Source organism: Lepisosteus oculatus, chromosome 2, assembly GCF_040954835.1.
Source record: "Lepisosteus oculatus isolate fLepOcu1 chromosome 2, fLepOcu1.hap2, whole genome shotgun sequence".
In the NCBI taxonomy this organism is placed as follows: domain Eukaryota; kingdom Metazoa; phylum Chordata; class Actinopteri; order Semionotiformes; family Lepisosteidae; genus Lepisosteus; species Lepisosteus oculatus.
Genome location: NC_090697.1, coordinates 2316137 through 2342253, shown reverse-complemented (window position 1 = coordinate 2342253; position 26117 = coordinate 2316137). Strand labels below are relative to the sequence as shown.

Here is a 26117-nt window from a genome sequence, read left to right as displayed (position 1 = left end):
ATATACAGTAGTTTTAAAAAGTAACAGAAATAGAAAAATAGCTAAACCTAATTAAAAATAGAAGATCGCGCTGAACCCAAGCAAAACCACTGGCATGGGAAGGAAGCTTCTAGACAGGTTGCTGCTTGATATCACAAGGCTTTCTTTAAAGGTTGAAATACATTTTCATAAATATAGTTTGCCATATGCAAATTAAAAAGCCGAATTCAGACCCATACAACATTTGGTATACCTCACAACATATCAGAACTGGTTCAGAATTCATATTATTGTATTTACAAAGTAATATAACCACTGAATACAGAGAGAGTGCAGGAGGTGGCAACTGTGTCTTGCATTTCTTTCAGGTGAGACACGTTTGTTTTCTAAGATACTTCAGGGGTGATTTCATGCACGGATATTTTTGCAATAGTTTTGTATGCTTTTAGAGCACTGCAAACATTGAATGATGTAGCTTACAATTTACAAATCTGGGTTACACTGCCTTAAAACTCAGGGAGTAAGTGGTAGATGAACAAGCAAAGGCTGATTCCAGGCTGAAAAATAGAAACACAACATTTTGGCTGTGGAGCCCTCTTCAGGCGAAGACGGCCTGACCTTCAGGTGAAGAAGATCTCCAAGGGAACAAGGTTTCGCGGCTGAAATGCTGTGATTCTTTCTCCTTTCTTAGTGTGGAATAAACCCATATTTGCTCCTTAGCAGCCAACACATGTTGATGCAGCTCCCAACTCAAACCCCTTAATGTTAAATTCTGTTTTGTATCGCTTTTGCTATTTGTCTCATTTTATTTAAAATAAATTATCTGTATGGCCTTGATATCTGTTCCATTTTGAAGGGGCTAATCCTAAAAATGTGCGTCTAGCACCAAGAACCATCTCAGGACAGTAGCGAATGTTTGTTGCCAAGGGTGCATGATGGGTTTTTACCCCCACAACATTTTATAATGTCAAACTGTACTAACTGCATGAATATTAGGGAAACATTTTTGACATACCAAAAACTTCAGAGTTTACATGTATATGAACATATTCAACTCTTCTAATGAATACATTTATTGCTAAACAGTGTCTTGGCTTGTGATTGATGGTCCAGTCTACTGTGTGCACTGCTGTTGCTCATCCTAGAGTCTTCTCTTAAGACAGCAAGCTTGGACCTACGATGTAAACATTGGGCTGCACTGAACTGTGGACACATACAGCCTTCTTATCGAATTGAACAACTCCATGGGTTGGTCTTTACAGTCACAGATGTTAAGCACCCATTTGAGAAAGGAATAACAAATGTTATTTGGAATGTTAAGAAAAAAAATAGAACCCACATTGCCATCTTTTACAGTATTTACTCATGGCTAGTATTTCTGAATTTTGTTTATGTGTATAAATATATCCTTTATAGGAATATACATACCAAAATACAAATATATTGTTTTTAGGTGCCATATTTGCATCAGCAAACATGAAAAGATATGTTAGGCATTTACAGTTAGTGACCAAGTGTCCCAAACTTTAAATTACCTCTTAGATTATGATTAACTTATAGAAAGACTTTCAATAAATGTCCTAAGAACCAACTCAAGTACAGTATGACCCTGGTGAACATATTGCTTGGATCACAAAGAAAACTCTTTCCTTTCAATAAAAAGCATCTTTTTATGTTGTTCCTTAGCAGCAAATTAATTCGTGTCAGGAAATAAAGGCTAAGGAATTGCAATTGACTGATTTTAATTAGGAATAAAGTTATTCTCGTGCTCTACAAATGCAACACCACTTTGCTCCTTTAACACTGTAAAGGAAAGCTTTTGATTACATTTCAAATTGCTGGTTACTAATTGCCATTGTCAAGTTTGAAAATGCAATGGTTACCTGACTTTTAAGTCACGGAGAAGGGATAAATGTAAACCTTTTTGAATAAGAAATCCCTTGAGGCAAAGAAAAGCACAATGTCCCTACGAATGCACAGAGCTGCTCAAGGGTTCTTCATGTTGTCGTGGCACCCACTACACAAAGCACAACTTTCAGCCACAGCACATACTGTACATATAAGATAAAATCCAAACTCTATCACATATCACTTTCCCTCCTAACATCACACTATTAGTAAAGGACCATTACAAATATTTTTGTTTTCCTTTATACAGTTGTAAGAAAAAAGGCCCACTTACACAATATAACAAATTATAAATGAACTATAAAAAAGTAAACACTGTTACACATGGTAAAAATGGCCCTAGGTTTATAGAAATCTACAACATTTTTTCCATTTGTCTTTCCATAAGATGTCTTAGTGCTCACTTAAAAAAAAAGTACATTTAATTTCAACACGCTTGTCCATATCCTTTATATCTTAATTAGATTCAATTCAAATTCATTTAATTAAAATGTTAAAGTTAAATAAGCAACATAATTTGTCATTTCAAATAAGTAAAATTGTTGTGTAAAGGATTTTAACTGCTGCAAACTGAAACTGAAATAAAAAGTATAAATAAAATGCAGGCAGTCCCCTTAAAAAATTATCTTTGCTTTTTAACTCAAAACACTGCTTACAAGACATCCATTATCACAGCTATTAAGCTGCTCTCCCTTGTCAACTTTGATCTTGGAAGTTCTACAGTGTGTTGAGCTACAACGATGAAATTAAAATTTGATCTCTATATCCAAAACACTTAGGTATATAAAACCTTGTTGATAATAGAGATTTAAGCATTTGGAATATAAGGCCTGTTTTGTCTAATTGAATTAAAACATTTATCAAGGATTAAGATTTTCAACCAAGAGGATTTTAATACTGTTGAATTTATCGAATTATTGATTGTTTCAATATTCACTTTAACTTCTATAACATAATCCATTGCAGAATGCATATCCACTAATTATTAGACACTAAAGGAAATGTGACACTCCTACTTACCACTCTCAAAATATCGTACGAAAATTGGTGAAATAGAAATACAAAATTCCTTTCTGTTCTGTCATGATCCTTATAATGTGTTTTAGATTATGAGCCACAACCCTGTGATCTTGCCATTAAGCAGATATAGAACTTTTATGGTATCTGGGACCCGTAAAAAACACCAAATATTTTCTGTAAAATCCTGGCCTATGCTGCAGTGCCAGTCAAGTATGTAAAAATCTTCTTTGTTGAAAATCTGATCTCTTGCAAAAGTTGATTAGTGTTAATACTGTTAAAAGTATATTTATTCTGGTTACTTGTCAGTTGTAAAGAAGCAAATATCAGCTGGGAGATGAATACTTCCATAGAAATGCACCAAAAGAGGGCGCTCTTGTGTCTTATGTCACAACTTCTCAAGCCAATTCGGTAACTTGCTACTAGTGTGTTTGTTGAGGAGAGTCCAGTGCATTTTAGTCTTTCAGGTAAAAAAACCCCCACAGACTCTAATTTCGCTTTCTTCTTTAAACCAGTTCATAAGACACTGTATCATTTTAAGACATCTATGAAAAAGAAAAAAAACAGAAGGTTGCTATTCTTTGATTTGTTCATAAGGCAGTATTCTTGGTTACATTGACCTAAAGAAAGAAAAAGAAAATGATAATAAAATATCAGTATTTCACAAGGTGTTTTAAAGCACTTATCAATTCCTACAAGATATAGTGTCTCTACATAAAGTACTGTACATTGTACGGTACATTTTATCTGATTTGCCTGATAGTAGCAATATTCTGAGATATTTTGCTTACCATTTTTTGAATGTACAGTCAATTTAAACTCATCATTATTCTCACACTCTTGACTAAAGAGGACCACAGAATGTGGAGATTTAAGTCAAACTAATTTCATCCAGGTTGAACCCTAATCAGAAATGCACCAAGGGTTTGGCCCTGCAGCATGGTGCTGGTCCATCTAAACATCATGAAAGATCCTTTACACATAACTGTCTCACAAAGAGAGACAGGATCACTTCTGCAGTTTTTCACTATTTAAGTACAGGGAATGCCAAATTCAGTTTTACTGCCATGATAGGTCCACTTTGCAGACTGGCAGCTCATATGGCCTTAGGCCACTGTTTTCTAGAGCATATGGTTGGAATGACACATTGATGGATTTGCTGGTGCACCACGGGGTGATACTGAGACCCCAACAGAGAGGCACTCCAAATGCGATGCAATTTCAGATTCATTAAAAAAACAAGCAATCAAGAGGTCTCCCTTCCCCCCGCCACGAAGGACAGACACTTAGCAAACATATTTCGAGGAAAACCAGAAACTTGGACCTAGACGTTGACTTATTTGCTTACCTTATCGTAACGGGCTGTGTTCATTTCGCTTTTTCTCCCTATGTTTAATTTGGGAAAAGAAAACATAAACATGGGACGTTGGTCACTTACATACAGTATATATAACATTTGCGGTGCTTGTAAAAAATAAACAATCCCTTGAATATGATAAACTTCTACCAATCAACAGACAAGTGTCTTGGTATTTTAGAATTACTGTAACCATCTCAGTTTCTTATTCTTATTTCTTATTTCTTTCTTATTCTTTCAGATCTCTGTAACATTGACAGGCTAACATTAAGTTCGTTGATGCTGGTCTAAGGCGTAACTTAACACAAAAACAGCCCAAGTATCTTTTCCTTTGTTACTGACAGGGTCCCAAATATTGGAGAATTTTATTTATAACTTTATAAAGCCATTTATAAAAAGCTCAGAAAGCTATATCCCAGTCCTCCAGGTTGCATGTAAAGAGACATTGTCAATCAAGCCCATAAAACCTTTATTGTACAATACATTTACATGTAAAGCTTCAATCTGAATAAAGCATTTAAATCTGGAGCTAAAGCCTATTGTTGGTTCTATGCCTATGTTTAGTTACAAGAAATGAAAATCTATGTACAGACTTTGTGATTCAAAAGAAATGTTATCAATTCATGATTATATAAAACAATATATAAACTGAAGTCCAATAAATCAATTAACATTACCCACATCTCACTGTTACTTTTGAATCTTTGCATTTTTAATCTTTTACAATAATTGACGCTACTGCATCTTGCATTTGTTTACGTGCTGTATTTCTCATTTATAATTTCTTAAGCAAATAAATATCTACTTATTATTTATAAATCAGGAGAAAAAAAAACACATTCCTCCTTAAATCGTGCTGAACCTTTTGTTACCTTTAGAGAGACATGGCAAAGGTTTACAGTGTATTATTTGTTATTAGAAATGAAAGTGTATTAAAGTTTTTAAAAAAGCTATACTTACATATACATTGGCTGTAGTTGCAAATGTGATGTCTTCTGTGGACCCTGATAACCATAAGAATCAAACCCTCCTATAAAATCAACTGAAAGTGAAAAAAAGAAAACAAATATTGGTTATTCTGGTAATATACATGTACATGGGCAATACATAGACTTCCTCCATCCATTATCAGAAAGCTACTGTATCACAGCAATCCAGAGCCTTTTCCAGAATCACAGAGCACTCACCAGGGCTACACCCCACAAAGGGAACCTGTTTATCACAGGACACATACTGTACACAGGTACATAGGGAAGTTGACACCTTGGAAACTCATGGCTCTTGCCTTGGCTGGTACACTACATGGAAACCCCCGAATCTACACTAGGCACCTCATCTGGAAACCAAGAGCTGTGAGACAGCCTTACTAATCAACTCACCACTATGCCTCCCCGTTATCTCGACTTGTACTTGAAAATCCAATGCAGCATACTATCAGTCGATTCTAAACGGCTGATATTCACAGAGCAATACAATATGAAAAATGCCTCTTGGATGAGCAAAACACATAAAATACCAGGACTATTTTAAGATTAACAAGATTATCACAGTGCTGTTTGCTATTTGGACCTGACTGTTCCTATTTAATACAAAACTGGGCATCTGTTTTACAGAAACCATAAGCAATAAAGCTTTGGAAAAAGGATGAAATGTTGCCTTCCAAGAAATGTGTTTAAAAAAGAACGAGCTTACATGTAGAAGCACTTTAAATAACTGTAATAATTGCATATAACCCCCCCCCCCCCCCCAACACACACACACTTTGTTCAATTCTGTTCAAAAACATGTTGTTCTCTTATCAAGTGAGTCACAGTGATCTATCAAAAATCTGAAACAGCCTACAGCAAAGCATGAGCTATATCTAAAGCTGGTCCTGAGGCCAAAGATGTAGAATTAGGTCCAGATTTGCCTTTGTTTGCAGTGCTTAAAGGCTTACCTTTGTAAAAATACTAAAGAGCCAAATGTGACTCGCATGCCTAATTGATAACAACAACAATATCCTTATCCCTTTTCTATCTCAACACATTTGGATAGTTAAAGAGAGAGCTGTAGAACCAGAGCTACAGTACCCTCCAAAAATACTTCGCTCGAAAAGTAAAAAAAAAAAAAAATATTTAGAAACTTGTTATTTTTGCTTTACAGTCTAGAAATGTGTATTTGTATGGAAAGTACAATATATAATATATACAATTCAAATTCAATAGATACTATATAAATGTATTATCTGTGTAATTCCAACACATTTCCATACATACCTTTACACTTTTCGTAGTGTAAAAGTCAGTAATTGGTTACATGGCCCATTGCGGCTGTAAAGGCATGAAGTCTCAAACCCATCAAGCTCAAATCTTTGATATTCTTTGCCAAGCCTTTGCAGGAGCCACTCTGAGTTCTTGCCTGTGCTTGGGTCGCTCCGACTTCAATCCAGCATGTACAACACATGCTCAGTGGGATTTAAATCTAGAGATTGACTTTGTCATTCCAAACCTTCTTTTTCTCCTCATAAACTGCTTGGTTGCATTGGCTGTACAGTTTGGATGACTGCAATACTACATGGTAAAGCACCAGCTAATGAGTATGGACACATTTTCTTCTGCATAGACAGACGAAATGTTTCTGTAACTTCAGAAGTCATTCTGCTGTGCTGCTGCCATCATTAGTTTAATCTCAATACTGACAAGAGCCAGGTCCAGAGGTGGCCAACTGTGACCTTAGCTCTACACAAATGAAGTGCTGTTCTTCTACAGCTGCTTCTCCTTTCTTTCTCCACTCTTTAAAAGACCATCGTTTTGGTAAATATTTGTCTAGGTGTCAGCGATAAATGCTGAAACTTCTGCTCTTAGTGCCAATGAGAGGTTTACACCTTATGCTGTAATTCTTCAGTCGTAGTCTTCGGTGAACTGATCATTTTGAAGGTTGTTGATGATTTCACTGATGACTGTTTTACAGTTTTCCTTGACAGCTCTCACCATTTTTCAGTCACTGGCTGCAGCTATTCTTTCCGTGACAAACCCGGCCTTCGCTGACTGGTAAGAAAACCCGTAATTTCTCTCTCTTCTATGTATTCCAACTTGGTGAGTTGGCCTTTTAGACTAAGAGTACCTGCCAAGAGGGCAATGAAAATATTTGTACAGCAATAACTGGATGAAATGTGTCGATGTGCAAAACTGATTCTGGCTGTTTGCTGTTATTGATAAAAATAGCTTCTCTGTAAGGAAAGGATGAGTATTGCCTGTTTAAAGTTCAGTTGTGCTGTCTGCACGAGTTTCTAGGGGCCATTTGGGAAATGTATTAGTATTCACGAGCTCAATATTCAGCGGCTCTCCCTGGCCCTGGACAGAGACTGCTTCTCTCTCCAGCGGCACATATATCTCTTGACATTGTCTTCAGTGTCAGATTTGTTTGTTTACAGTCACAGCTAATTTTCTTTTATTGTCTGTATTCTTTGTATACTTAGTCCTTTTGTATTAAACCGTCATAATTAATTCAGTCAACAAAATAAATGCAAATTTGTCCGTGATGAGTGTCTTGGTGAACCAACTCAAGCACTCATCTGACATCTATTATTCTAAACCTGATTGCAATTCCCACAATGGGTCTAACCTAATTTCCTTGTTATCACAGCAAAAAGCCTTTAATGCATCTTGTGCATTCTCATACTAACATCCCAATTTCCTTTTGTGGTATAAAAGCTTTAAATACATTTTTTTTCATTCAATAGCCTGAGGACTTTACCCTTTAAATTAACTAATTACAAGGAACTGTAATTTGATAGTTTGAGCTCTAATGTACATTGCTTATGCTCATGCAGATATTTTATCTGTTACATGAATTGAAGTTACAATGACAAAGAAAATCCCTAATGTAGTAGTGGCTTGTTTTCCATGGTTCATCTTCATTATTCTTATTTACTGTTATAAATGAACCATTATAAAAATACTTATTGTATTCTTGATAGAGTAAACACACTTTAGTAATACTGATGGTTCTTTTAAATTAGAAGGATAATTTATTAAGTAAAATTCTTTGCAGAATCTCTCAAAAGAAAATACGTAACCTATGGAGCGTACATTTCGATATCACTAGGTTCTAATTAAAATGACAGTTTCACTGAAAAAGATGGTGTATAATAATAACAACAAATAAAGGCTATTCTTATTTACATTTAAATAACATTCTACAAAGGAACAAGTAAAGGTTTATTCCGTGCTGAAAAGAGAAGAAAAGAAACACAATGTTTTGGCTGTGGAGCCTTCTTCGAGTGTTTTGGGTGTCCACAGCCAAAAAGCTGTGTTTCTTTGCTTCTCTTTTTAGCATGGAATAAACCTTTACTTGTTCCTGTAACGAAAGCGTTCTTTCCGGACCCTGTGCAGACGACACAATCCGGGGTCGAGTGAGAATACACGAGGGAAAAAAGGCGGTCCATCCGAGACTGACGGTTAAAAACGGGAACCGGGTCGGAACCAGCAGGGGGAACGGGAACAGGAACAGAAACTTAAAACCATAATGGAGCCAGGAAGCTCCCAGGTCCCAGGCTCGCACGATACGGGAATCACTGCAGAGCCCCGAACTGAGTGGGCGTCTGGCTTTTAAGGGGGGGCTGGAAGGAGGCTGGAGCAAGGGGCAGGTGCACAAAATCAGGTCCGAAGTGAAAGAGCCGGAGCGCCATTAAGGAGGAGGGACTACAATTATGACAGTACGCGGCTCCGAAGCCCTGAGAAAAAAAAGGAAAAAAAAGAACAAAACCAGATGGAGTCCGGGCTGCCAGAGTGCCGTCCGCGGGGTCCAGGTTAAGGCTCTGCATTCTGTAACGAACAGTTCTATCTGGACCCTATGCGGACGACACGATCCAGGGAAAAGTGAAGAAAACACGGGGGAAAAAGTCATGCAGGATACGGGGATGAAAACAGGGGGCATGTCCTCGGTGCGCTGGTGTTCGGGGGAGGTGTGGCCGAGGCAAACAATCTAGGAAGAAGTCCAAAGGAGAATCCAAAAGGAGGCGAAAGTCCAAAGCCGGCCGGCAGTCCATCCAAGACCGATTAAAAACAGGAATCAGCGGGGAACAGGAACAGAAAATAAAACCTTAACGGGGCCAGGCACTTCCAGGTCCGGACTCGCCTGGTATGGAAACCAGAGCAGAGCCCAGAACAGAGTGGGCGCCTGGCTTTTAAGGAGAACTGAAAAGGGGGTTGGAACAGGGAGCAGGCGTGGGAGATGAGTAGAAAACAAGAAAGGGCTGGAGCGTCAAGAGTAGGGGTTGGATCGTTAAGAGGAGGGGTTTACGAACGTGACAGTTCCTTTGCAGCCTACGCATGTTGATGCAGCTACCCACTTGAACTACACCAACATATTACTACGATCATAATTACCCGAGAGATGAATTCATTAGCTGAAATGGACCAAGTGTTTGTGAATGTATTTTATTACAGTTTTCTGACAGACATCATATATATATAAATGTAAACTCATAAAAGCAGCATAACAAATCAATATAGTATCTGATTACCATCTATGGATATTGTAGCCTGAAACCTGTCTTTCATACCATCACCTAAATATTGTAAATACTTTAATGGAAAACAGTCTCTTAGTTATAGTATTGTAGTATAGTAGTGTAGTAGTGTAGTAGGGAAGTTAAACCTTGATACACTGAGATAACAGTGCCTTAACAATGATATTGCACTAACATTTTATAGTTTTTAAATTACCAGCCATTTACACACAGTTTCCTTAATATTTGTGTTTACATTACATTTAAGATGCACAGAACTACATGTTTACGTCTCCTGAATTCCACATCCTACTGTACATACAAACATCTTTTACAGGGTTATCTGCAACAGATTTAAAAATGCACAGGGACCATCTACCTGATACTACTTTGATTAATGCAGGGACTATTTTGATCTGATCTATTTTCTTAACATCAACATTTCATTAATCTGGTAATGGGTACCAAACCATTATTTATATTATATTAAAGATACATATCTTCTAAAATCAAACAACAAAAGACAATACAATTAAAATAACAAGCAAATAGATCTGGCATTTAATTTCCTATGCTAATAGTTCCATTTCTGGTACGAGGTACATGAAGAGATAATGAAAATAGTAATATGTTGGATTCTATTTATTTTGGATGGGAGAAAAAAGACTGACTGCAATATTAGGCCTGATGCACATTAGCCACAGTTAAGAAACCAAACACTATTTATCCTCTGAGAAATTCAAAATTCAATGTGCAGTAATTAGGGATGTATAGTAGACTATAGGGTATAGCTTCTCTTAATTTAAAAAAAAGTCGCTAAGCAGCTTTGTGTCACTAAACAGCTCCTTTTGAATTCTTCTCTAATTTAAACATTTTAATAATCCAGAATGTTTATTTTAATTCAGGGATTGAAAGGATTGACACAGAACATTGGAGTTTACTTACTTTAATTCAACAAAAATAAAACTCTAATCACTAGAGCATGGTCCTTAATGCAGGGCTTATCCTAATGGTAATGAATATTAAAAATATATAAATATTTCTCAAAGGTAAACACAGACAGAATTATTCATAGCAATCTGAAGTTGTAAACAAATCTGATTTTAAACAAAAAGACCTTTTGCATCTTAACTAAATTAATAATAACTGAAATCAGGGGGAGTCTATACCAGCAAGCAATGGGCACAAGGCAGTATACACCCTGAACAGGACACGAGTCGATTGCAGGGCACACACAGACAAACACCAGGGCCAGTTTCCCCAGAAGCCAATTAACCTGCCAGTATCTCTCTGGACTAGGGAAGAATGTACATGAACACAGTGAGAACATACAAACTCCATACAAAAAGCACCCCAGGTCCTGAATTAAACCCAGGGCCCCAGTACTGTGAGCCAGAAATGCTAACTACTGTACCATTAACTGAAATATCAATTAAAAATCAATAGGTATAGTTAGGCAAGGGTGTTTTTCTGTAGAGCAAGGTTCTGCAAAAGTTTCATTTAAGGGAATCAATCTTTTAAAGTTCATTTGTGAATCTTATTAATTCTATTGTTTGTACTGAATAGAATTGAGCACCTTACATTTCTAGATATTATCTGTTAAAAGTGTTACTAGTGTTTTTTCCATTTTAAACGATTTAAACGTTGGGCATTTCCCTAAAACGTCTGTGGTAGATACATTTCTAGAGGTATTAGTTAGAAACCAAAGCAATTTCTCAAGGAGCCATGGCTAAGAGATATATAGAAAACTGTGCTGGAAGTCAAGGATATTCACTGCTGGAGAAGCATGATACTTTTGTAACGTCTGGGATGTGCATCTTAGTAACACCTAACATTGTTTATTACATTGCCTTTTTAAGTCTTTTTTTCATCTTCAATCAGCAAATTTCATTAAACCAATAAATGGCAACACAATACATCAATACAAATTATATATGAAAATAATCAGATACAGAATTTTAGGGAGGTTTACTACTTACAGCTGTCTTCCTCTTCAGTGATTATCTTCACAACATAGCATGCATAAATAAAACCAGCAAGCTGAAAGAAAATAAAATTATATAAGTCAAAGTTATGACAAAATAAGCAAACTTTCAACATTCAGTTTACTGTAACTTTAAAATAATAAAAGTGGCAGATTATGTTTGACTTTAATAGTACTGGGGTTCACTATTCCACTCACATCATTCTTAATCGATATAGAGCCATAGCAAAGTCAAAGAGAATAAAAATTCTGCTGAGCCAAAGTACAGTGTGCAAGTACCTTGATTTTCACCAGACAGCATAAAGAAGTCATTATAATAGGTTACTGACATTGTATTTGCTTGTTAAATTATGGTGTACGCTAAAGAAGACATAGGTACACTACAATTTTACATGTTTAAATAGAGCAAAGAGGGATATTGTAGTGACTATTATTCTCAACCAAAATCCATCCAACCATTCATTTTCTCCCACTCTATCCAATATAGTGTCGTGGAGGAGCTGGAGCCTACCGCAGTAGGGAGAGGCTCAAGGCAGGATACATCACAGACAGGATGCCAGTCCGTCACAGAGCACACACACCTACATCAGTGGCAGTTTTCCCACAATTGAATTAACATGCCGTACCAGTATGTCTTTGGGCTGTGGGAGGAAAACACCTGGAGGAAACGCATGTGAATGCAGGGAGAACACAGAGCTGTAAGGGAGATATGCTGACCACTGCTCCACCTTGCACCTTTAACCCAAATCATTCTTCACAATTTGCCATTTAACCAAATATTAACACCAAAACCAAACCTAAACATATAAACTAGTAACAACAAGTTCCAGAGAAACATGGTTATGACTTACTCCAGTGTGTTGAGATTTATTGATTTATTAATGAATTACTTGAAGCTGGAAATGTGCTAAATTGTGTATTTAAATGTACCCTAAATCTGAGTGAGAGCTTTCTTCATACCATGTGTATTTGGATGGAGTGGTCATCTAATAGTTATGATATATAGTATAAAATTACTGGGTAGATTAGGCTCCAGCAGTCCACCAAATTCACAGAATAAGAACAAAACATTTAAGGTGTTTTCTGGGTTTTTATGAAACCTTCACCATATAGGTTTTGTGATTGATAGCTCAATACCTTCACCTGGAGTGAGTATAAAAATATTCCTAACTCATGAACAGCAGTATGTTCACAAGTAGTTCACAATACACCAGTATTTTCACTAACAGGATAATAAAGTATGTATAAAAATATACCAGAAAAAATAGAGATGCTCAAGCACAAGTGTCCTTTAAGTAAATACAAAACTACAAAAAGGAATGCTCTCTGAACATAGTGTACAGTAGGTCCCTCTGGGAAATCATTCTCTCACCGAAAAAAACGAAAGGTCAGTGACTGGCAGCTACCCTGGATGCATGCTCAGTTGCACAGAAAGACTCAGATCCCCTACATCAGTGCGAAGAAAAACCTCTCAATTCACTCGAGGTATATTCCCAAAAGAACTAACTGACTGACTGACTGCTGTGGAGAGATTAGGCATGTTTTAATTACACCACCATAGCAACGGCCCATTTATAATAGCAAAAGTAAATACTTTTTTTTGTAAAAATATGGGTGTGTATATATAAAATAAAAAGTTTAAAATCAAAATAAAAAATCGGCATCCAAATTATAAAGCTTGATAATAACGTCACTCTCTGTAATCAGTCTATCCCAGGCATTAAATGGTACACGTGTTCTTTGCGTCTTTGGCACAGCTTCGTAATTTATTAACAACCACCAGGCCAAGTCCAAGTTTAAGAAGACGAACAGATATTTATTACCCAATGTTACACACAATGTTTCAGACTTTTGAATGATAATTGTACTGTATGAGCCCTGCCTTCTACACACAAAGAAAATACAGAATTATCACTGAGGTAGAGACAAGACACCTTGAAAGGGCAGAAAGAAAGTCATTTCCAGAGTCTTGTTAATCAAGGATCCCCCCAGGACTAAATCACACTAAAGACATATACTGTACAAACGAAATGGGAACCAATTTCCCTGTCCTACATCCCTAACCAATGGGAGATGTCTTTTAGTGGACTCCATAATTTGAATTTTAGTATTTTCAACAATATAAGACAACAAGTACCTTTCTTAACAGCCTGGTACTCTTACAGTGCTCAAATTACCCAAACAGATCCTGCTTTCTTTGTCTTTATGAAGTCTTCTTTCCTCTGAGATAATCTTTCTGAGATTATTTTTTGTCTTATATACAGTATCTAGACCTGAGGCCTACTTTCTCCTATGTTCCATCCTCTTGAAGACCGGCTTAATGACCTCCCTCAGAATGATGCACTCACTATTAAATATTAACAATCACTTAAATTCAATTTTGAAGTTCTAAAATAGCTGAAACAATTATCTAACAGAGAAATAATTGGTGGACATGAGTTAACAATTTAGTACCTTTTGCTCATCTGTATTTTTTTGTGATATTTGCTTGCCACAAGGACCAAGGACATCAGCATTGTCTAATGTCTCTTATATCCAACCTACAAAATAAGGTGTTTTTGCTGGGAACTGCACATGTTCTTTTCTCTTAAATCTAACTTCCACAAAATGTTTAAATTAAACGTCTCCAAATCATTGACCACACATTTTGTTCTGTATATGACAGGTTGCTCCTGCTGTTTAAAAGCAGTGCAGACTATGCACTTGAGTTAACTCGCTGACGACAAAGCTTGCCACACGAATTGAAGACCCATCAAACAGCTAAGCTTTTAAGCTTTGCAAAGGCAATGTGTTTTACTACCGATATTACTAATTTATTTTAATTTATTTATTCTCTTTGTTATTTTCAAAAATGACCATGCATTTAATTTATCAAAACCTTAAAACATTTAATTGCTATGCACTATACTGAACACTATAAGAAGAAATAAATGAACATGGTATGGAGTTATGTTTAATTACAGGTACGTTTGTTTAAGTAAGGATGCTGTTAAAGGTGATTTATCACTCAGTCATTTTTTATTTTAGATCAGTGACACATGCACTGAGAAACAGACGTAAGTACTTGTTTACTGAAACACAATCTGAGGATTTCAGTCAAACTCTGCAAAAAGGGGTCTACTGTAGATCTACATTTCCAAGAGACATGGAAGAGGATGTTAATGAAACATTACAGAAGAAAGCATGTGAAATTGATATACTGCTCCAAGACAGTGGTTGTCAATATTTATCAGCAGCAAGAAAACTTAAATGTTTACTGACAAGGAAGATATGGAAATAAAACACTAGAAACGCTTGTAAAGTCTGACTGCTATCATACTAGGGCTCAATGAGAAAACAATGCAAGTCAGCCCTCTCTATGCTATCAGCATTAAAAATAACCTTTACTCCTGTAGGGAAAACCGGCTCAGGGACGCCAAATATGTAATCATAGTGGCTCTCTGAAGGCACCAGTTCTGTAGGGTTTGGGCATTTACTGAGACAATTATTAATTGTAGCAGTAAATCACAAAGTTGATTCTTTTGATGGCTTTAGAATCCAACCATGCGACATAACTCAAACAACGCGCACACACAGGTACTAATACACGAGGATACATTTATTAATACATAGAATATGCATATAAACCTAACAGATCTTATCGAGAGGGTTATCAGAATACAAAAGGTATATTCGGTCAGTTACAAAGAGTTACACATATCAAGAGGACATACGTTCAGTAAATCATTCATTAAGACCGTTTCGTAAAGTGAACTTGGTTATAACTTCTACATTAGATACTCAAACAAGTACATAACTCTTAGGAATTAAATTAATATCAACTGGTTGGATAACAATTGAATTATCGAGCTGTAATGCATTGAAGTTGAATACTCATCCAATCTTTGGGGATTCAGATCTCCTGCAGGCACAAAGAAACAGTTGCAGGCTGTTGCTGTCCAATCCGCGCTCTCTGGCTCGGTGCCAGGCTGTGCTGTGCGGCTTGCGACGGTGCGCTGCTGATGCTCATTGTTGGCTTTAACTAGCAAAGTTTGTGCACAGGAGAAAAGATGACTGTGGGTCCCAGCAAGTCAGGAAGAGGACCGGTTCGTTCCTGATGAAGAGCTAGTTCTGAATAGTAATTCAGCTGTCCACAGTTCCGACCTGTTCACGAGGCCTGCTGCTGGTTACTCTCTGGCAACCTCCACTCTAGACACTTAGAACAAAGGAAAGTTCTGGCACTCGGACACACTGGCCGTTCGGTGGTTGTCCGGGCTGAGTCTCAGGATGGTCAGGAGGCGCGCTGCGAGAATGTCCTGCCCTTGGGAGCCTTCTGCTCCTGGGCCGTCCTGCCCTGGAATTCTCCTTTGAATTCCCTTTAGAACAGTCCACAGAATCCCCTCCAGAATCTTACTGAATCTTACTGACTCTCCCTGAATCTTGTTGAATCTGAATCTGAATCTCAATCTGAATCTCACAGGCTCTCTGTGTTGCCTGTTTTTACCTGGAGGAACTTCAGCTCATTGATTGGCTGAAAGTTCCATGGGCATCAGAGTCCCATGTGGGTTACTCGGCCCTACCAGTCCCTGATTGGTTGATCAAGGTGAGATATGAGTCACTTAGTCCTGACACTTAGTAATGCAGTCCAGATGTCCAACTGGCACTCCCTAGACAGATAGGCGCCAATGGATGACCATTGATCATGATAGCCAGGCTTAGCTAAGTGCATCCCCCTTTGGGAGCTGTCCTTATCAAAAGAAAACATCTTGCATGAATAGTTTCTCTGTGGCTGCACCACAGAGATGAACAGAGAAATGGGGCCTCATTTGGGAAGCTCAGAAACACTTAATTCTGCATTATTATTAAGCCTCGCCGCTACACTCCTAAAACGATTTGAGTTAAACAGCTGCAAACCTCAGTTCCTTCTTCACCACTGTAAATCTTTTTCTAGTCTATATTCTCTTATTTCTAGACCCTAACAGTCACCAGCCTGTTCTGATCAAGGATTGATTACTGCTTGTACTGATCACAAAGAGTTGGTAAAGATCAGTCTGAATTAGAGTAATATCACATATAAGCTCCACACCTTGCGCTTGAAAGAGGTGAAGTGGGGTTTCAAGTAAAGTGGCAGGAAATATTTAGGAATCAATAATGAAAAAAGCACCGAGACATATGACAGTAAAGTGCAACAGGAAAACTGCAAACATTCCAAACTAGTCTCTACCGACTCAGTTTAACAATGTGTGTGAACTCCAAGTAAGCTATGATGGAACTAAAATGCTATTACCTACCAGCTCATGGGCCAAAACCATGGGTGTTTTACCAAGCAGATACCAGATATTACTGTATGTTGGTGCAAAAATGTTGCTGCAAGTCTAGTTCAGGTTGAATCCTGTCAAGATTCAAGTCACTTGGGTTCCTACCAGATTGGTAGTTTGAAATTCTAAAAAAATAAATCAGATAGACATATTAGTTTAAGCGGAAATCCCAGTTCAACATATATAATATGAATCATATTGTCACTAGAAAAATACTGGTGTTCTACTATAAGATTCTAGTTGAAGCAAGAGCTCTAGATAGATAGATAATACTTTATAAATCCCGTAGGGAAATTGATGTGATACAGCAGTCCAGCCCAAGAGAAGCAAAACAGACATCAGAATAGTTATAAAACAAAAGACAGACAAAATAAATACATAGGTGTGTGCAAAATGTGCTGATCATAGTCACTGTAAAAACAATAAAATATGTGCAAAATGTGCATAGGTTTATACGGACTGATTGTCCAAAAAGTACAATGGAGTAAACATGCTGTCCATAGAGGAGCAAATGAAGGGCTAAAAGTCCTAGCCTAGGGCAGCGTTATACACCCTGACAGCCGCCGCTAGGAAAGACCTGCGGAAACGTTCACTTGAACACCGTAGCTGGAGCAGTCTATTGCTAAATGTGCTCCACTGCCCAGTAACAGTCCCATGAAGCGGATGAGAGGTGTTGTTCATGATGGCTGTGAACTTGGTCAGCATTCTCCTCTTAGCCATCCGCTCCATGGGGTCAAGAATGTGCATTGATATTAGATTGATGCCTATTGTAATACATCTACTGTATATGACACAATATCCGTCGACTCCAGTAACCTAACTTATCTACTAAGATTTGTTTCTCACTTTGAATGTAACTTCTTAAATGATTGTTGCACCTGCAATGTCAGTGGTCAACAGCACCATCTGAAGACAGTGTCTGTCTGGTCTTACTCGCTTATATAAGGAGAGAAATCAGCTCTCTTGTAAATGGTGCACCATGCAGAATGTCCTGGTAACTTTTTTCATCTCTAGAGAGATGATGTGCCATTCCCAGCACTCTGATCTCAGTTTAAAACTTCAGACTCCTCTGCTTCATCACACTACCTAGTTTGGAGTTATTTGGCCAAACAGTTTAGTAGGAAAGAAATTAACATTAGGGGGAGCTTTTCATCAATCATGTGAAAACCCTATAGGAAAGACAGTAGTGGACAGAGTTAATGTCATCTTTCTTACTCAGTTTGTTATAGCACCTACAGTATGTGAGGGTATGCTTGAAGTGATCTACTTTAATTCAGACAATTAAGAGTGATGAAAACAGAGGTTAATGAACCATTAGGGCATTGTGACCATAATATCATGTGCTTTTAAGTCAATTTTGAAAGTTGTGCAGGTTGAGTCCAAGCCAAGAGTTTACAATTTAAAGAAAGGAGACTTTGAATGAATGAGACAGTGCTTAAGTGAAGCAGAATATGACAGGACAGATACTGAATCAGTGGAGAATGAATGGGAACAGTTAAAGATATTCTACTTCAGACACAATATACAGTAGGTTTATCCTAAGAGTTAGTATATCAAAGGAATCAAAGCAGTGCGCCTAATTGTTTAACAGACTAATTAGGAAATTAGGACTAATTAGGAAAATACAATGAGAAAGAAAACACAAACACTTAGAAATTATTATGAAAGAACTGGAACCAATTGAAGAAAATGAAAGAAGCATAGATAAAAAAGTGATACTAGAAAGGCCAAAACAGAGATAGAAAGGAATGTTGAAAAGTAGAGTAAAATAAATAATAAAGGTAATCACAGCATTACAACAGTAAAAGAAAAAAAAGGATTAAGTAAAATACATCTAGGATAATAACAAAATTTTTTAGAAAATTTAAGAGAAATAGTTGATTATGCAAGTATTTCATGATTATTTCACGTACTGTAGGTATGTTCCAAGGAAGAAATCAATGACCAAGTTCTGTATTAAAAGACCTTTTATGGGTACTAAAGCACTCACTGTATGAATAACAAATCTAGGCCTGATGGTATTCCACCATTTGCTTTAAGAAAACTAGAGATTCTATTCATAGGCCATTGCCACAACTCTTGCTTAAGACAGGGCAAGTACCCATTACCCATGGTACTAAACTGCCAATGAGGTCTTCATCCATGAAAAAGAATGATGAAAAGTAAGCAAGCGATTATAGACACATTAATTAATCCTAGGGTACAGTCAAACTGGATTTAGAAAAGGTAGGTTGGTACCTTAAAAAGTGCTACCTTAACTAACAAAATAAATGTTACGTTAAGAAAGCTTTTGATTCTTGTCACAGATGTCAGAAGGGACAAACCGTGGAATGGCAGGAGAGCGAAAAAAGACCTTATGCGTAGTGGCGGGACAGGGGTTAGCCCGGGCTCAGTTGGTCAGACAATGCCGTATAGAAACCTATGCCCTCAGGCCATGGACGTGGGGCGACCTGGTGCTAGGCGGGTCTCAGGACATCCGAACATCAATGCTGAGTGAGGAGGAAAGCGTGACCCGGAAATATATAGCCCCAGACAGAGACACATATGAAGGACATCAAAGCACAGGAAACTAGGGACAGGACAGAGTAGGAGCGCCCTCATCCATAAATAAAAGATTAATTCTCAAGCTATAGGTGGTGGGTACTCAAGGAAAGGTATTTGTTTGGATTGAAAACTGCTTAATGGACAAAAAACAAAGAGTACACATAAAAGGTGAATACTCTGATTGGTTAGATGTAATCACAGACATACATACCGGAGAGTCTAACTACCACCTCTGCTCTTCAGATTTATATCAGTAGCATAGCAAAGATTAGTAAACATCTGTAAGCAGCAAATGGAATTCATAACCTTTCAGATAAAAAAACTGGGTAAACAGCACCTGACAGATAATATTGAATCAATCATCCCAAAACCAAAGAAAACCACAGTGCCTTAATGACTACCCCCTGGTGGCACTAACACCTGTCATCATGAAGTACTTTGAGAGGCTGGTCATGGGACACATTAAGGACATCATTCCAGACACACTGGACCTGTACCAATTCACCTACTGGCCCAACAGATTCACAGATGATGCAAACTCCATTGCCATGCACACTGCCCTATCCCATCTGGATAAAAAGAACACATACGCAAGACTACTATTCATCGACTTCAGCTTCACCTCAGCTTTTTACACCATCATTCCAGTGAAACTAGTAAAGAAACTCAGGCTGTCAGGCTTGGAAACCACATCACTGGCACACTAACTCTGAACACCGGGGTACTCCAGGGTTGTGTGCTTAGTCCATTACTGTACTCCCTCTACACCCATGACTGTAAGGCCAAACATAACACCACCCCATCATCAAGTTTGCCGATGACACCACAGTTTAAGGTTTTAATCACAAACAATGATGAGAGGGCCTACAGGGAGGAGGTCAATCTGCTTACAACATGGTGTGAAGACAACAACCTCACCCTCAACATCAGCAAAACCAAGGAGCTGAATTCTTGATTTCAGGAAACTGCAAATCGGCCATGCCCCTATCCACATCAACGGGACTGAAGTGGAAAGGGTCAGTAACTTCAAATTCCATATCACCGAGGACCTCACATGGTCTCTCAACTGTCACAATTATAGTCCCCCCTCCTTAAGGGTGTTCCATCCTGGCTCTGCAACTGGTTTCCGCACCGTGCGAGTCCGGGACCTGGAAGCGCCTGGTCCCGTTAAGGTTTTAATCTCTGTTCCCGTTCCCTGTCCACCGGCTCCGACCCGGTTCATGGTTTTAATTCCTAGTTTGGATGGATCACCTGGCTATGGACTTATTTTTGTGTTTTTGGATTCCCTCTATGGATTACTTCTGGATTGTTTGCCTCGGCCACACCTTCCCCGTGCACCAGCGCACTTTGGACACGCCCTCCTGTTTTCAGACCCGTATTCCTGCATGACGTTTTCCTAGTCTTTCCCCACTTCTTCGGATTGTGTCGTCCGCATAGGGTCCGGAAAGAACTGTTCGTTACATCAACGCCACCTGTCTGATCAAGAAAGTGACAGCACCTGTACTTCCTAAGAAGGTTGAAGAAGGCTAAGATATCCCCCAGATCCTCACTAACTTTTATAGATGCACTACATAAAGCACACTGACAGGCTGCATCACGGTGTGGTATGGCAACTGCAGTGCTGCTGACTGCAAAGCCCTACAGCGGGTGGTGAAAACTGCCCAGTCCATCACTGTGGTTGCTCTCTCATCCATCCAAGACATTTATGACCGAGGGTGCTTGAGGAAAGCTCTTAGCATCATCAAAGACCCCAAACACCCCAGCTACAGACTGTTTGACCCTCTATCATCTGGAAAACAGTACTGGAGCATTTGGACCTGGACTACCAGACTCAGAGACAGTTTGTACCCCTGCACTATCAAACTATTAAACTCCCAACCTCTCTCACCTATGATCTGAACCCTCACAGTGCCTTCACTCTTTACCAAAGCTCAAACACATTGAAATCTACCTCTACCTCACATGTCAAGAAGCTGACTCTCCATAATTTTGTATCCTTTATTTCATTCTGAAGTATGATTTTGCACAACTGTTGTTGTTTTGCACATTGCCTGTTGCCTTTCTTTTCTTTCTTTTTCTTTCTTTATCATGTACCTGTGTATGGGTATAATGATAATAAACTTGATCTTTAATACAGGCGAATGCATTATACAACATGCAGGTAACAACATCATAAATTGTAAATGCACAATGGAAAAATTAGTTTGAAAAAGCTACTTATAAAAAAGACAGGTATTTATGTTGACATTTACATGTTTCAGAGAATGTGTGGGAACAATAAAAAGAAATAAAATGTTAGGATATATAGTTAAAAGCGTAGAATTTAAATTAAGAGATGTTCTGTTATATTGTACAATGCACTGTTAAGGCTTAAAGGTTTAAAAGAATATTCCACACTGACAGGCTAAAAGAAATGAAACTTTTTAACCTTGAACACAGAAGATTGAAAGGAGACCTGATCCAAGTATTCAAAATCCTAAAAGGCCTCAGCAATATTAACAGTAGACTTCTTCAGATTTGAAAGTGAAACATGAATCAGGAGACACAAGTGGAAACTAAATAGAACTGTGTTTAAAGGATACACTTTATTATATAAGGGTTGTAAGAGTATGGGTAATGATACCCTGTGATCTTGTCAAAGCCAGTATCTCGAATAAATGTAAGAATTGATGAGATCCTGGGATTAATTAACTATTGCAATAAGGGCTAGCTGGGCCAAATGTCTTCCTCTCATTTCTAGCCTCTTGTATTGTTTCTTCTATAGTAGAAGTGCAGTACACCTAATCACTGTTATCACCTCATACAGTATCTGTCTATAAAATAAACATCACACTGTTATGAATTCATTTATCACTGTACTTGAACATTGTGGTTTGTGTGATGTACATGTACTTCAATCATTCATCACAACACCCATATGTAGAAAGTGAAGTAAATCAACTTTGAAACTCAATTGTCCTGTATTACAGTACCTGGGCACTAGATGTTTCAACTAGATACAAAACACTTTTCACTGTGGTTAATAAGGTCACCTTTTGACTCTTATGTCCAGAAAACGTTCTTCATTTTGGGTATGTGAAGAGTCCAGGTGGTCTTTGCCAAACCATAGCCAGGCGACAGTTCTTTGTGGTGAACAGGAGTTACTTTCTGGCTTTTTGTCCTTGAAATTCATTCCTATTCAGTTTTCTCCTGATAGTTGAGGTGTGAAGTTGTTTGTCAAAGCAAAAGAGTCCTCCAGATCCTCAGATGTTACACTGGGGTTCTCTGACATCCTGGATGATTTGTTTGACAATGGCAGCCAAGGTCAAAACAGGGAACAACCTGATCTCCAGACTTGCTGATACAACATGGGGCTCTGTCACTACTTCTGTAGCCTCGGGATATCAACGACTGCACTGTTTTTCTCAGCAGCTCAATACTGCATTCCTGTCTGGTCAAGATCATCACTTACTCACAGAGTAGACACCCAGATGGGTCACCAAGCACATCATCACTGGAACCCTAATCTCCACCCCACTCCCCTGGATCCCTGTCTGAGCAAACATCACTGTCAAGAAGCGTTCTTTCAGGACCCTATGCAGACAACACAATCCGGGGAGGAGTGAGGAAAACATGGGGAAAAAAGCATGCAAAGGGGCTGGCAGGAAAACAGGGGGCGTGTTCATGGTGTGGGTTAGGCAGACAGTCCAAGGGAGTCCAAGGCAAATCCATGGGTGTAGCAAAAGTCTAAGACATGGTAATTCATCGTGACAAACTAACAGAGTAAAAAGCCGGAGTGGAATCCGGCGGAGGAACTGGGGAATAAGAGGGGGGTCACGGGACCAGACTTCCTTCAAGAAAGCCAATCCGGAAAACCCCTCACCTTCCAAGAACACAGTGGTCCACTCTAAACTGCTTTAGGACTGGTCCTGGTCTGTGTCTTGCCAGCCTCTATAGATAGAGAATCCTGGGGCTGGAGCTAGAGGACTGGTCACTGGCTCCATGGGCTGTGTGGAGGACTACACACCTTCCACAAAGCTGGACCAGAAGCTAACACTTGGCTCAGGGACTGGATTTGCTAAATAAAATAAATAAATGTGCTCTGATATGAGGTAAAGTGTGAATAGTCATTGTAACTGATAAAACAGATACTCTGTATACATGAGACAAAAATCTTTCTGCCCATCTTTAGTTACAAGCAGTTTAAAAAAATGCTTGAAATTACAAATTATTTATATTCAGATCACTTGTGTTGCATAAACAGGAGTATTTAAATCCTAAGTGTAATGGCTTTAAAGTTCTGAATGATTCAAGGTCCTGCCTTAATCAAATGTGAGTAATGTGCAACTCCCTTACTAGTTTGTACTGGAGAAATCACAGTTCATCAAACACAGATGTAATATGTCTCAGGACTAGGGATATTTACATAATATAATGAAGCAATGTGAAAGAGACTGCTAACTAATTACACTCCATATATTTCTACAGTGAACAGAGCCGTCATAGAGAATTCACAGGGAGCAAAGGAATGGATTGTATTGAAAAGCACTCATTATAGAAACACAGCCAATCAATGATCAAACTAAAATAGTTTTGTGTCCCAGGTTTTCCAAGCTGAAATCTCTTTTACAGGTCAAATAATATGTCCTTGGGTTCCTGTCTCATTTTTGTTTTGGCTGATGTTTTGACTGGTGCATTTTTACATTACGAGTTTGATGCCAGATAATTCTCTTACTGAAAGCTTTTTTGAAGATTACTGAGGTTGTCCAAATTTACTCTACAAAAGTGGATGACATTACATAAAATCAATATCCAGAAGACTTTAAACAAATTCAGGTTAATACAAAACCCATTCTAGGTTTCACAGTTTCAATGAATGTCTAAACATGATCTTGATGTTTGATGTCTGTCCTGTGACAGACCCTTTCCCAGGGATCTGCATATATAAAAGCTCCTGGTGGCTGATACAGGAGATATGGGAGGTTTTACTGCAGAGTTTCAGATCTCCCATTCAAAAGACTCTCTGCTCAGTAATTTATAATGTCCTGTCCCTTTGTGTTACCGGAGTATAAGCTGGTAGTTTAGTTTTGCATTTGTTTAAAGTATAGGGAAAATATTTAATTTGTCTAGTTTCATTAATATGTGTTGTGTCTTGGCTGACTGGAAGTCATTGTGTTTATTCTATCTGTGTTTTGTACTGTGTTTAAGTACATCAGGTATAATTATATCAGGTATAAAATATACTTTGACTGCTTCCCATAAACCCAACTGCCCACACATACCACGCAGCCCGATTTTATTACAAACACCACACCAATTAAATCCAAGTCAGAATGTGGAGAGGGACCCTTTATCAATAGTATAATTAACTAATTATAACTCATCAATCCATTTTCTAATCCCTTTATCAAGCAGGTGGTCTTGAGGGAGCCGGAGATTATCTTGGCGGGCAATGGGCACAAGGCAGGATACTGTACATCCAGGATGAGACACAGGTCCATCGCACTAATTACAACCAACTGAGCCTATTTAGAATTGGCAGGGGTCCTTTTGTGGCCTTCAGCTATAATCAGTTGCTACTACAGTCCAATCATAGGCTGGCTCACCACACCTACCCATGCTGCTTTGACCTATTATCTTCATATTTTATAATCCTCATACAAAAACATTATTACCGCACATCAGCAAAACGAAGCGAGTACCCCAGAAAATGTATTAGACAGCCAAAAAAGACATAGAAAGTCATGGGAGCTAAAACTAATGCAAAAGCTGTTTTCAATATTACTGAAGAAAATAACCAGTAAAGGAAGCAGTGTTGAAAGAGACAGTGAAGAATCCTAAAGCATAAGAACTAACAGTAAGGAAGAGGCAGCCAGTCTGTCCACCTTACCCGTTGTTAAGATAGAAAGATTGTTCTTGAAAGAAACCAGGATAGCGGCTTCAACAATATGGCAGGGAAGGTTGTTCCACACTCACACAAGCCTCTGGGTAAAGGAGGGCATCATGTTCACAGATTGAAATGCACTTCCACTTACAGTAGCTTCCACTTGTGCCCTGCAAGCTCTTGTGCCACAGTTCATGCTGAAGAACTTCACTGGGTTGACTTTGTCAGTACCTTTCAAGAGGTTTGTTTCAGGTCCCCCAGCAGTCTTCGAGCCCCTTAATGTATCTGGTTGCTCTTCTTCGGATGGAATCCAGAGCAGCAGTGTCTTTTCCATAACGTATCGACCAACATTTTACACAATATCCTAAACAAGGCCTTGCTACTGCTCATAAGATTTTAACTCAACACACCTTGGGCCCTAGGCTAGGCCTTTCAGCCCTTCATCTGCCCCTCTATGGAGAGCATGTTGCACTCATGTACTTTCTGGACACTTCATTAATATACTGTTTGAATTGTGGTATTCTCAATCTGTATATTCTGTACCTATGCACATTTTGCACATCTCTATTGTTTTACAGTGACTATTAGCATATTTGGCACACACCATTTTCTAACTCTATTTATTTTATTTTTGTATTTTATACACCTTTTAATTACTTTTATACTGTAGTTATTTT

At 38.3% G+C, this 26117-nt stretch overlaps 1 protein-coding gene across 2 annotated transcripts in view; it reads right to left on the bottom strand.

Annotated features, from left to right (window-relative positions):
• Positions 1 to 546: 546 nt before the first annotated feature.
• Positions 547 to 26117, bottom strand: part of nkain2 (sodium/potassium transporting ATPase interacting 2) — a 286417-nt gene continuing 260846 nt past the window's right edge. The window contains exons 5-8 of one of the 2 annotated variants that reach the window (XM_006626429.3): positions 11732 to 11792; positions 5222 to 5303; positions 4253 to 4290; positions 547 to 3524 (exon numbers count right to left, since the gene is read on the bottom strand). In XM_006626429.3, coding sequence (XP_006626492.2) covers positions 4254 to 4290; positions 5222 to 5303; positions 11732 to 11792 — 180 coding nt within the window. In that variant the 3' untranslated portion in view covers positions 547 to 3524; position 4253. Of the gene's footprint in view, positions 3525 to 4252; positions 4291 to 5217; positions 5304 to 11731; positions 11793 to 26117 lie in introns of those variants that run through there. The other variant, XM_069195794.1, reaches the window with a different exon arrangement.